Below are 13,815 nucleotides of genomic sequence, written 5' to 3'. Positions count from 1 at the left end.
ATTTGCAAATCAATTATGTTCGTATGGTATATTCAGAGAATAGACAACCGCATCTTCTGAGATGTGAACGTGGTGATGTGTGTGCATAGTCAAGATGTCTGTGTGAATTTGTACATCTCCCCTCTCCTCATCCCCCAAATAAAATAATAAATAAATAAAGGAAATCAATGCAGGCATGCTGGCTTATGCTGCCTTGCACTATTTAAATACTAGAGAATACAAACGGGGCTATCCAGCCAATTTCTCCTGTTGGGGTTTTGTTGACTGTTGTTTGCTGATGTTTGAGTGTAACTGCTTCTGATTTGCACTTGTTGAAGGGAGGTGAAAAATAGGTGCAGAATTTGTTTGCTGTCATCTTCTTTTCACATAGCTGAAGAGGTAAAATATGGTGTTTTATACCACCCTGTGGCATTCAGCCACAGGTGTAGGTGTACATATATAGTAAGCACTGGCTACTGCAGTAAGCTTTAATCACTTCTGTCTTACATAAAATGAGTCCAGAGACTGACAACAAGCTCTGTGCATAAGCAACAAGCTGTTTTTAGTCCAGAAGTAACTACTGACACTAAAGCTTCTGAGATGGGAAACTATGTTGCTTTGCAGTTTCCTATATAGTTCACATGATAACGCAGACATGATTAAGTACAGTGTCTGACTGACCTTTCCAGGGCTGGCATACTGCCTTTTTTATTAACAGACGAAGCGTTGTGTAGTAAATGATCAGCTCCGTGGCTATAAGGCAGTATGAAGAATGACTGCAGGAAGCCAAGTGCTTCCCATGACAGAAGCTTGTCTTGCTCTCAGGCTCTTACGCCTCTATGATCAGCCATGTAAACATATGTATTTATACTAATACTTTGTATGTGAGAAAGATGTTGTGTAGATCTTCTTTTGTCTTTTTTGATTTTTTTTTTAGTGTCTCGGTGTTGCTCATTTGAACAAGAGCAAAAGAAGTTCTTTTTAATGACTTCCATTTGTGCTTTGACAGCAGATGGCAATTAAGGAACATGTAACTTTTTAAGTATGACTTCACTGATGGTACTTGCCCTAGTACTTTCCTGGATTGCAAAATACCAGAACCAGTATCTTCTGTATGTTGACTGAGCTTTTACGGAATATCAAGACAAAATAATAAAAACATCCTCTCCAAATTTCTATGAGTGTAATTTAGGTATTTTAAAGGTATTTAGGTGGTGGAGTTTATCAAGATTCTGCTCTTCTGTTTAGAGAAATCCTGTTCCTCTGCTCTCCTTATGCTTTTACGTGTATGAAACCAGCTAGTTCCTTCACAACACCAGCCTTTCCTATTTTTTCGTCCCTGTACTGAATATATTTTTGTACGTCTGCCTTGCTTTCATTCCATTTTAGTTTTGCCTTTATCTGCCTGTGACTGTTTTTACTTTGCACTTGAGTCTTTGATTCGGGTGACCTGATAATGCTCATGTTGTATGTGAAAAATCTTGCAATCTTCCGGCTGTCTGAACAGCAAGGCATTGTCAGGATGGAGGAGGGTTTGAGTTTTGCTTTGGGCCACGCTTTGTCTTGATGTTCCCCTTCCCAGTCTGTTGTGATCTGTTGCATATGTCCCCAGCTACCATTTTATCTCAGAACCTAGTTCCTCCCAAAGATCTCCATTCTTCAGTTTTTGTGTTCTAAATAGCCTCCGCTTCACTGGTGAGAATCATTCTTGAAGTACACACACCTTGTGATGAAATTCTTGTCCATACTGGCTATTAAGGTCTGTGAAAACAATAATTGACAACTGGGTGTTGGTTATTTTGTGTTGTAGTATTTTTATATATGTATGTATTAATTTATTTTTTAAACCCCAAACTAGCATCCGTCTTGCAACCGCCATGTTAAATTGCTGTTGTCCAGTAGGGAAAAACATGACACTTTAGAGGCAGACAGGGGTAGGGGATAGCCGGAAAACCTAACATCTGTACTTAGTTGTAGAGGTTTCTCTGCTCTAAGAGAAGGTCTGTATAACCACCTTTGTATATCTAGGGCTTCGTTTTGCAAGAAAAATGAGCACCTTGATTTCATAAGCTGTAAATTTTCTGTTATCTGAGGGCCAAGACAAGGCTTCACTATTTCTGCTACCAATGTGTTGCCACCAGGGCAAAATTCACCCTAGGAAGACAGCTGCCTCCTCCCGCCAGCATGAGGCCAATTAATAGCTTTACTTTGTTAACTCAACAGTACTGTCCAAGGGCTGTTCCCTTGTGACAAGTGTGTGAAGGTTTTGATTGCTAATGCCAGGTGTTGAGACACCTGATCTATCCAGGAGGCTTTGTTCCCTTGTAAAGCTGAACAATTACAGCTGTAAAAATAAAATTGAGAAAATGAATTAAACACAATTGCATGTAGGGGAGTCCTAAAAGTAAACAATTTTTAAAGTAGATTTGCAGATAGTGAGTACAAATTCCACAATTACTTGATGCTTTCTTACCTTAATGGCTTTTTGTTTTTTCATTGGTAATGATACATATGGTCCTTTATTTTTGCGTTGCCTACAAATCCTGCATTCATACAAAATGTCTTGGTGAATAGAATAGCGATCATTTTCTTGTCATTGAACCTGTTCTGTGGATAAAAAGAGGACTTCAATTTCCAGGACAATCAAATGGTTTTGAACATGAGCTGTTTTCGTGTAAATGGTATTGTGATTTTTATAATGCGCTGAATGCGTAGTACTTGTCTCTCTACTTCTTTTTAAAAAATGACCTAGTAAATCCATGCTGAGTAATGTCTTTAGATTGTGACCTTCCGTGTGGTGTTTGCTTAAGGAACTCTACGAACTAAGAAGAAAGTGACAGAAGCAATGAATAGACCAAAAATGGAACTAATTCTTCATGTTTTACCTACAGCTATTTTGAACTGGAGAGCAGTGGACTACGGGATGAGGTTAGGTATCACTACAGGTTTAATGGGAAGTCAAGGACAGAGGTGTTCCCCTACCGGCTGGCAGATGGACAGTGGCACAAGATTGCTGTATCACTTAGTGCATCTCACCTTCTGCTCCACGTGGACTGCAACAGGTAAGAAAACGTCTTCAGTAATTTAATTCTTTTAAAAATGCTCTCTATTTACAGGGCAAGACTAAAACTGCAAAAGGAGATTAAAAAATGCTTAATTTAAAAAGTGCAGCAAACTGTAATAGAATAAGAAAAGGAAAATAAAGCATTAAAATATTACATTACATTGTGATTATGAACAAACGTGGAAAAGGTTGATTGCTGACTGGGGAGTATTAAATGCATCTCTGTTGTTTAGGCACTTGCTAATGTTATGTTTGGCTGTGATTACATTTAAGAGTGACAGATTGCTGTGCAGTCTGTTCTGTTCTGAACTGCTTCGCTCAGCATACCTGTAAACTTGAAGAATAGATAGATGTGTCAGAGGCATTTTAATTTTATATTACATAATCAAGCAATGCACTTCTTTCTGATTTTTCCACCCACTGCCCTACTTGCAAAGTTCCAAGAAACCTGGCAGCTTCTTTTCACATGTATAGAGCTGATGCTGCGTGTTTTTGGAGGGGTGTTCTGTCTGTCATTGAACTTTTTTTCCTTAAAAAGTTGCAAAGAGCACAAGAACAAGATGGCGGATTGTCAGGATTTCAAGGAATAAAAAGGCAATGACCCAGGAATCTCTCTTCTGTTGGGATGTGATCTCACAATGTATTGAAGACTGGCTTTTGCTAACTTAGTGGTTGATGAGGGAACTCAGAAAACTCGAAATTGGGATCTTCACAAATAGTCTTAAGGAGTGAGGAAAATGAACTGTTACTTTCAGATATTCCTGCACTGAAACAAGTGTGAAAATATTTTTTGTATTTGGTGAGAGGATCAGTCTACTGTATGCGTTTTGGAATTGTTGGACTTAAATGGATAGGGCGATGGTAGCTGATATTTCTTCCTAAAGTCCTCATTTCAGGCAGGCAGAATAAAGTTACGGGACTTTTATGGCAGGACGTGCTAATTGGAACATTTGGCAAAGTTTTAAAACTGCCCAAAGTAGTTATGAAGTACTGTCTTAAAAGGAATGTTACAACCATTTTCTGCAACTGCATTAACTACTGACAGTAAAAACCTAATCTCAAGGAAGGTTGCTTATTGAATCTTTTTTGTTTGTACCCTAAAAACAATTATATGCCTAGTGCAGTTTCAATTTCATTCAGGCATGAAATTTATGATTTTTAAAGATTGTCTTCAGATTTGTTTATCTTACCATTATTTTTTTATTGGTTATAATTTCTATTTTCTTTTCTGTTTATTGACATATTGGGTTTTGGGACAAATTCCTCATCTCCTATGTTTTATTTATTGTTTGTGTATATATATATATATAAAAGATATATTTATGAACAGCAAATGTGTTATAGGAAGACCTGCTTAGATTTTTTTTTTTTTTTTGCTGACTGTGATGTTAAAGGAAGATGACATAAAATGCCTGTCTGGTACAGAAGTCTATCCAGGGACAAGAGAGCTGCATAGTGTCGTGGTTGATGTTCTTTACAGTAACAAGAAGCAATAGATAAATACAATTACAGAATAAGCTGTGCTGTCATATGAGGTGATAAATATGTATAGATGTCTCTGTCAGGTAGCCCTAAAGAGGGCTGATGGATCTAAGAGTGTCCCCTTGGCTGCTCCCAGCATAGCTCCATACCTAAATATCTATTTGGCCGTGCATTTGTGGCAGTTTATGACAACTCCTGCGTAAAGTAATAGGAATAGTTTTGAAAGCAAGACTTGTATACAGATCATAGTAAAAATTTAAATGGTGAGGGAAAAAGAAAAAAAAGAGGTTTTTAAGTTCCTGACTCAGCTGTGTCATTTCTGTTCAGTTAATTAGAGACTTTTTTGAATGTTGGTGTTGTGGTTTGCTTTTTATTTTAGCCCCCTACATCTTTGCACTCAAAGGAGGAGTCAACATATTTTTTATCTTTGCACTGGCATTTCTGGTTGACACTACAATAAATGTCAAAAGATGTGAAAATGAAATGCTTGGTCTAAAGAAGGGCAAGCCAATGAAGCATATTTCTGAGCCACTAACAAAACCCCTAAGTCTTCCTAAAATTAGAGTTAAGAAAACTGCAGCTGAAAGTATGCACAGAATCCAATGTTAAGGACTGTAGACTTTATATGTAAATGTCACCCTTTTAGGCTGTGCGCAGATGCCTAATGAGAAGCGATGCTTTTGCAGACTTAACAAGTAAGTCGCAGGGAAGGAGAATACAACTGCATTCAATAGATTCACCTGTCCAACCTCCTGCAGATATTCGGGTTTTGCTTCTCTTTTGGAGAGTTCATCAGAACAAAAATTAGCTTCAAGTGTACCTGTCTAGTGAAAGGGGTTCTGCACTTCCATCTTACTGTTTCCCCACCCTTGTTTAAGGCGGGGGGGGTGTGGGGATAAAAATGATGAAAAAATCACAGAGAATCACAGAATGGTTGAGATTGGAAGGGACCTCCAGAGATCATCTAGTCCAACTCCCCTGCTCAAGCAGGATCGCCTAGAACATGTTACACAGGATTGCATTCAGGCAGGTTTTGAGTATTTTCAGAGAAGGAGACTCCACAGCCTCTCTGGGCAGCCTGTTCCAGTGCTCTGTCACCTGAACTGTAAACAAGTTCTTTCTCATATGGTGATGAAACCTCCAGTGGTTCAATTTATACCCATTACCCCTTGTCCTATCACTTGCTACCACTAAGAAGAGTTTGGATCATCATCTTTACATTGTCCCCTCAGTTATTTATAGAGGTTGATAAGATCCCCTCTCAATCTCCTCCTCTCTAGGCTAACCAGGCCCAGCTCGCTTAGTCTTTCCTCATAAGACAGATGCTCCAATCCCTTCATCATCTTCATGGCTCTATGATGGACCCTGTCTAGAAGTTCTGTGTCCACCCTTTGGATTCCTATGGGATTTCTTTAAGGGGGTTGCAACTTTGCATCCTTACAAATGTGCATGAATTTGTATAAACGTGTTACTCCTTTTGTTTTCGGCTGCAGTAATATACTATACGTTTGAAAGACTATTCTGGATAAGTGACTTGTGAATATGGTGTTATTAAAGTTAGCCTGCATGTGAAATTGCACTGAAAGTATTTGCATTGGGAAAAATATCCAGACATAACATAATTTTGCTACAAGATTTACATCGATACCCAAATCCAGCCTCTGGCTTCTAAAAACTGCAGTGCATCGGAAAGCAATTGGATATGAATCTTTTAAGTTGTAAAGAGAGTCAAATCTACTTGTATTCTTCCCAGTCTTACCACCCGCATTAATCTGGTTTGTAAAATTGCTTTGATATTTGGTACTTGATTGTCTTTTGGATTCAATTCAGTTTTTCTGTTTTTCACACCTAGATAGGTTAGGGTAGGCTACCTGAGAACTGGTAAAAGCCTTTAGTGCTTTTAAGAGTCATTTTTAAAACAGTATAATTGCCTCTATTCTAATGATATGTAACATGGTGGGGGAGGCATATGTATCAAAGGAGGTATATCTGCACAAGTACAAAAGTGTCCTTTTAAAATCAGCTCCTACTGTGCCTTACATGCTGCTTTTGGTGCTCTTTGATGAACAGGGAGTAAGAATTGTTGCTAAGTTTGATGCTCAAGCTTAGAGCTGCTGGCACGGGAAAATGCTTGAGAGTCCAGGCTAAAAACCCACTGAAAATCACTGGACTCTTTTTTCACTGACATTGAGAGCCGTTGCATCGGATCTAGGAGGTAGCCTCTAGCTAGGGATACAGTTCAGACTTTTGGCATAAGCAGTGGGTGTATATGCACACCTGTAACATTTTGGTAAGGTTCAGAAAGCTTAGAAAAAATGAAAAGACTATATTCATTATGAACATCCAACTGATGCACAAATAAAACCTATGCTGAAAGCAACACGGAAATGAATTTCACTGCTGTTGCTTTCCTTCCTGATGTTACACCTTCAGCGCTAAGTCCATTAGTGGTATGCAACTCTTGTTTTGAAACATTGGTTATGCTTTGGATCTGTGCTTTATTACTGCAGAGAAAAGGGAGTTGTCACGGGCTGCCTTTCTGGTGAACACTTAGGCTTATCTAGAGCAACTGTCAGAGGGTCCTTAAATAACCTGTGGTCCTAAAGGGTTATTGTGTTGTGAAATAGGCTCTGTCAAGCACCTTCCCAGATTTGTTCTCTTTGGGGAGCAGAGGTAAAGGATCCTGCTGTGCATAGCTGCATTGTCAGGAGGTTTTCAGCCCCAGGAGATTGTCAAGGCCTATTTTAAGTTGGCATTTGTTTTCAGTTCGATGGGAATTAGTTTCAGCTGTAGAAAGTGTGTAATGTTGCCCAAGAGTGAGGGAATAGCATCGGGGCTACAATGTAAGAGGTGGTGGGAACTGTATTAAAATGCATTTATTGATAATTTATTAAAGAAATATAAATTCCAAATAGTTTTCAAGGTATCTAATTCATCTGGGGAGGTGATCTGAAGGTTGCTTGCTTTTTATTTTTATTTTTGCTGTATTTCTTGTCAACCATATTGCTGCAAAGGTATGCACCTGTCCAAAGAGCATAAGTATTTCTTTCCTTGAACTCTGTCTGCAGGCATAAAAGGTAGAAGGCAATTTGATGCAAAAATAAATGCTTTCCAGTAAAAATATGTGCTAAAGTGCATTTTATTATGAATACAGCCTGTAGTTTTGATGGATACTCGTAGCTGTTTGATGGGAGGAGTTGGTAAGTGTAGAAGAGAATAGATTATAAAACTGGAGCAGGCTAGGAAGTAGTCTTCCTCTGAAAAACATGTTGTTGTCTTTTATATTTCTTCTGTTAGAACAGGGCATTAAGGAATAAAAAATGCATGAGCAGTGAGAACTTTTTAATTGGAAAAATAAATAAATTAAAGCAACGTTGTCCAACTATGGGAACCCAATACCTCTGAGTCCTTATAAATAAAATCTTCCAGCTGCCAGTGTGACGTTTTTAACTTCTCTAGATAAACTCCAGTGACTTTGATTAAAGCATAATAAATAAAAGAACATTTAAAGTGATCCCTTTGAAAGAGATTCACCACATTACTTACTGTAAAACACTTGCTGTTGAAAGAGGAGATGGCAAGGTGGTAGTGTTACGGAGTCGGGTAATTTATTCTCAAAACAGTTGAATATGATCTTGTGACCGAGATTGCTTCTCTGCTCTATGCTGTAGCAAAAACTGTCACAGAACTGGTTACTTAGGTAGTGTGCTATAATTGTGCATTACAGGTGCACCCAACAGCTGATTTGCGGTATTCTGGATTGGAAGTTAATTTTCACCTACTGATTGTCCCTCTTGTTTGACAGAAAGGCAATAAACTCTTTAGCATAAGAGAGATCTCCATCTGGCTTATCACGTCAGCTGCTGTCAGGCCTGTATCATTATAGTTATTGTAGTTAAGCTGCAAGGAAATGTTCAAGATGCATTCAGTGTGACTCAAGAGAAGATGTTTTTTTCCTTGTTTTTAAAAGTTTTTTTTAAATTATTTTTTAATAGCCAGGGTTTTTCATTAGATAGCCAACACAGCAGAATGGTAGTATGGATGTGATTGAAGACTGAAAAATGTTCTCTCTTAACCCGGTCTCTGTTTATGACAAATTCTTTTTAAATCCTAGATGAATCAGGAAAAATTCATTTTTATTTGTGTACACTGCATTGATAGAATGGCAAGAAGATCATGAGCATGCAAGTGCTGAAAATGTACTGTAGAAAACAAAAACAAATTATTATAATCTGTGGCTGTGCCCGGCTGTCTTAGATCCTTTGCCTTCCCCTAGAAGAAGCAGATAACACGTGGAATTGGTACGAGCAGTGTCATCAGCTGGCTACCGTATGCGGGGCACTGTGCTGCAGCAGAGGGGCCTTACATAGCTCCCTGTAGCTCCTGTTGGGAGCAGAGAATGCAGCTGCTTTGGTTGCGTGAAGGAGTTTATCCAGGTCCTGCTGATGCTGGTTATTGAAGAGGCTCCAGGGTTCAGTTAAGGGCCTAAAATGGGACCTTGTGTCAGTCCCCAGACTCTGACAGTTCGGTGGAGCCAGTGTTTGGTAGCTGCAGAGCCCAGCTGCTGCTGAATACTTAACAGTGTTTCTAATTGCTTTTTTACATTTAGATTTGGGGCTTGTGGTGCTATCCAGTGAAAATGTTGACAGACAGGTTCACGACTTCAACAGGGTAGGAATATGTGTTATGCTTTGCTATTGGCATCTTGCATTCATCATATTTATGTGCTGTGGGTGTGTCAGAGGATGGAGAAGGGCGGAGGAAATCATTCTAAATCAGGACTGGCAAGCTTCAGTTGAGTTTGTCATTTCCTAAACCATGTGAATAGGTGTATTATCCCGTTCTCTCTCTCTTCGTTTTTGGTTGTTTGTCCAACATACTTTATTTATTTTTAACATCAAAGCAATAATCCCTTAAATTGGGGGTGATTAATTACAAGAGCAGTCAGTGAAAAATTTAGCATGCATGTATGCAGAGAAATGTATGTGGAGCTTTGTTTCTGTGGATATTTTTTTTCAGGGCAAATCTCCTATTACTTGACTCTATTTTCTGTTCATTTGTCGGAGTGCTAATGGGGTCATATGGACAGAAAGATCATCATGATTTGAGAATCAACCACATAAAGAAAATATTTTGGGTTTTCCCTTTCAGATTATAGAAATGATTGTCTTTCACCAACCGGGCAGATCAACTGAGATCCAAAACATAAATGAACTCTCCCTTGTGAAATGATTAGCTAAACTCTGGAGTTCACAACTGGAAGTCACAGAGGATAACACTGGAGCTGAATTGAAAAATGGCTGTATAATTTCAGTAAATACTTTTATAAAAAGCATTGGACCTGGGCCAAATTGCAGATGAGAACCCCTCTGAACTCTTCAGAAGTTGTCTTGAGATATGAGTCTCCGTATAGCAAATAATCCAGTCTGAGCACTGTGGGGTGTGAGAGAATGACTGAGAAAACAGCGGTGAGGCTGCTCAAGTCTGTGAAACTAACCCAGAGTTTTCTGAAGTGTTTTAGTTCTTGGGGAAACTTTCTTTGACAATTTGAAACAGGAATAATTCCCAAAAGGTAATTGTTTTTGGAAATCTAAACTTGTCAAAATCCTCAAGTTGCTGCAGCAAGGTGGAGGCTGCTTGAATCGGTTGCTGCTACCCAAAATCTGACGTTTCCCATCGCTGTGCTACTTGGTGACCAAGCAAACCAGCAGTGGTGTAGGAGCGGTCACCTTTGTTCCCCAGCTGCAGGGAGCTGGGAGGCAGTGGGGTGCTTGGAGGTGGAAGGTGGCAAGGCTTGGAGATGCCGTGTGTGTGGCCATCGTGGCTCTGGGTGTGAGGTGGTGGCAAGGACATTGGTGCAGCGGTGGTACGCTGTCCTCTCGTGCTTCACGTCACACACACAGCCACTCAGCATATTTGCAGACTTCGCTGTATGTGGGAGAGCTGTGTCCAGGCCCCCAGTATGTTTAAATGGTCTTGGTGAGTCCAAGGGGGGCAAGTGGGCTCAGCACTGAGTGCGGGGGCAACTGAGTGCCTGGTTCTGCGCTGTGAGGTGAGAGCTGCTTTGTAGATATGCTGACTGAGAGAATGGCACAGGCAGTCCAGCCTCATGTTTCAGTACTTCATGGATAAGTGTTTAGTGAGCTGTGTCGTCTTCTTTCTTCTTTTTTTTTTTTTAATAAAACATCAGATGTTGGCTACTGTTTTAGTTTTCTAATAATATGAAGAACTGCTGTTAGTATCAATGCAATGATACTCAAAGGAGCAGTGAGGTGAAAGCTGGTAGCTTGATCCTCAGCACTGCAGTAAGGTAACATGCTCTTTCTAGTTCTATGGCTTGTTTTCATATCTCAGTCCAGTCTCTAATGAAAGAATCAATAGAAGCTGCGTTACATAATTGTGCTGCAATTCTAGCGGCATTCCCTTCAGTAGGACAAAAATGAAAGCAAATAACTGTGTCAACTAATGCAACTAAAAGAAATTCTTCAGCCCCAGATGACTCTTTCTGTGTCACGCCAGCCACTTACCTTAAGCTTGACTAAAGGATGTGCTGTGCAGTGTCCCTGGGGTGAAATTCTTGCCCCATTGAAGTCTGCAGTGCAAACTCTCATCGAGTTCAGCCGAGCCGTGCATTCAGCTTTAGAGCATGTCAGATGCTGAGAGAAATGAGCTCCAAACCCGGATGTTGTCCCTGGAGAGTGCTTTTCTGTCTGTCTGCCTGGCAGTTTCCATCAAAACTTAATTTTAGAACCAATATAATGGCTTGTTCTGTGTTTACTGTATGTTTCATGCACTTCCTCAGTCATGGCCAATTAGTTATTATGGGGAGAGAGTAATGTTATCTTTCAAACCACCGAGGCTAAAATGGGCAGTTGAAAAATACCATGGGAGAATGGAGATGAGGGTTATCTGATGAACCTGCAGTAAGAACTGGGGAATGTGGAATGAATTGGACCTCCGTGGGGTTACCGAAATGGTGGCTAATAGGGAGTACTGGCAGCTCTGGGGAGAGCCACGTGCCATTGCACAGTGCTGAGACAAAACTAATGAGAGGGCTCTGGTGGGAGCGTGGAAGCGAAGGCAGAGCGTTAACAAGCAAAACTTGCGGTCCTCAGCCTGTAGTTACCTTCAGTCGTGAACAGAAATTGGCTATGGAATATGGCTGAGATTATTTTATGATATTGTACAAATCATTTAGTGATGACATATACCCCTCGACGAGATGATCCTGTGACAAGGTACTCTGCAAGGCAATTAATTCTCAGCAGACTATTCTTTTGGGGGTAGGGAGGGGGGGAAGAAGCTGTTTAGTAGAAACATTGCTTGTGGCTGGCTTATTTTTAAATTTGCTTTTTGTACCTGTGCAGAAAGGACTTGAATCTTCTTGCAGTCGTGTCTGTCTTACCATACTAGATAAAGCGACTTGGGTGTTGAGAATGAAACAGAAAAGAGGACTTTTGTGAAGAAGGGTTGTTTCTAGGCAGTAAACTTAGTGTGCTTTAGTTTCTGTTCTAAGTGCCAGCTGTGAAGGCCTGTGTGCTGCAGATCTCGGGCCAGGGACCAGCATGTCCTTGTATAATTTATGTAGATGTAATGGAAGCAAAATTTCTGCACTGCCAGTTCTCACTTAAAAAATGTTTTATGAAAAACACCAACAGTAATCTTAACTTTTCCATGACAAAAACAAGATGAAATAAGCCCTGTAACCATGATTTTACCTCTTTGTTGTGGTAGAATTTTATATATGGGTTAATTTTGCTGCGAGATCTGAAGTACCAGTGTCGCTTTGTGCCATTATGATGATGAATGTTTCTACCCTATTGCTTTTTGATACAAGATAGGCTTAATTATTTACTACTTGTTTCATAGATACTTCAATGTAGGTTTTTTTTTAATCTTGTATGTATCTCACTTTAAGATCATCTTGTTCAATTTGTGGGGAGAAGAGCTTTTCTTAATATCATCACTTGGAAGAACTGATTGAATTCATTTCTCCCTCTTTCCAGAATCTTTTTTAAATGCTTAGTCTTCTGTTACTGATACTTGGCAGCTGGGATGTGTATGAGCTTTTGGTACGATGTTTAGTAGGGTAACAAATGAGAGTGCTGTGCCTTCTTTTTAACAGCCTGCTTTAATCAGTGTTGTGGTTTAGAAGCTGATTCAAAGCTTGCTGATGTTAAAAGGTGTCTTTTAGTGACCCTATGAGTTTGTCTTCTATTTATTATAAGTAGAGTTGTCTCCTTGTGTGTAGTGGATGTTTGTGCACATCATATAAACCCCCTATTGCTACATGTTTTATGCTCTGGTACTCAAATAGCGATAGTTGCTCACAAGTGGTAAAACAACTGCCAAAATATCTTTGGTAAGTTAGATATTTATTTGAGAGGTGGTATTTGAGCTGTGCATCCCTTGACTCTCTATTGAGATGTTTAAAGATAAGTAACTAAATTCATATGAATTTGTGGGTGGTGGGTCTTGATTTTTTTTGAAGAAAAGTCTGTGTGTGTAGATGACATCTCCTTCAGCACTCACAGTATTTTTTTTTTTTTTCTTTGGACCCGAACACTACCTTATGCTCTGCTGTGGCCAAGCAGGTTGAATATGGTAAAGTTAGCATCTTCACCAGAAACAGAGGCAACTGCATTTCTCTTACGCTTCTGCTACCTGCAAATTATGTGCAAATTTTATGGGCAAAACCAAGATCATTAGCCACATGCTGTTGGCCTCAGGTGTAACAGGTCAAGATGGACTTCAAGGAAAAACATAAAAAAGAAAAAGGTTGCCAAATCTGAAATGTGCAATAACCATCTGGGTATCAAGTTAACGGGTTTTATACTGAGAACCCAGTATTTTTATCGGGGGGGTGCGAGGGGAATGGGGTGGGGAAGGAAAGTGCAAAGTGTTCTGAATACATCATATGTAAGACACAGTTGACCTCATAGTTTGTCCTATTTTTTTTCCCCACAACTCTTGAAAATCCTAATCCAATGGCCAAATTACTATCTCCAACTAGAGTAAACTTTCTGGGGAATGGAGGTACTTGCCATCTCAGTGTAGGATCTGTTTCCTTATATGTTGTAGGCATTGGCATATTTTTGCCTTACTATGTTTGATTTCGGTTATTTTCTGGATTTCTCATATTTTCAGGAGTGCTTGTTCATTATATGAAGACAGGCAAGCACCATAGCCTTGTAGGCAGGCTGTTAACCTGGTACTGAGGCACTCCGAATACTGTTACCATCAGGAACTAATTGTATCTTTTTTTTCCTATCTTCAAATTAAAGTTAATA

At 39.6% G+C, this 13,815-nt stretch overlaps 1 protein-coding gene across 1 annotated transcript in view; it reads left to right on the top strand.

Annotated features, from left to right (window-relative positions):
- The window catches only part of NELL1 (neural EGFL like 1), a 295,005-nt gene that overhangs the window by 36,267 nt on the left and 244,923 nt on the right, over nucleotides 1-13,815 (top strand). Inside the window, exon 4 of the mRNA XM_050711117.1 lies at nucleotides 2,871-3,041. Within this exon, the coding sequence (XP_050567074.1) occupies nucleotides 2,871-3,041 (171 nt within the window). The remainder of the gene's footprint in view (nucleotides 1-2,870; nucleotides 3,042-13,815) is intronic.

Source organism: Cygnus atratus, chromosome 5 (assembly GCF_013377495.2).
Source record: "Cygnus atratus isolate AKBS03 ecotype Queensland, Australia chromosome 5, CAtr_DNAZoo_HiC_assembly, whole genome shotgun sequence".
In the NCBI taxonomy this organism is placed as follows: Eukaryota; Metazoa; Chordata; class Aves; order Anseriformes; family Anatidae; genus Cygnus; species Cygnus atratus.
Note: the sequence above shows the minus strand (reverse complement) of the source record. Positions and strands in the feature narration are given on the sequence as shown.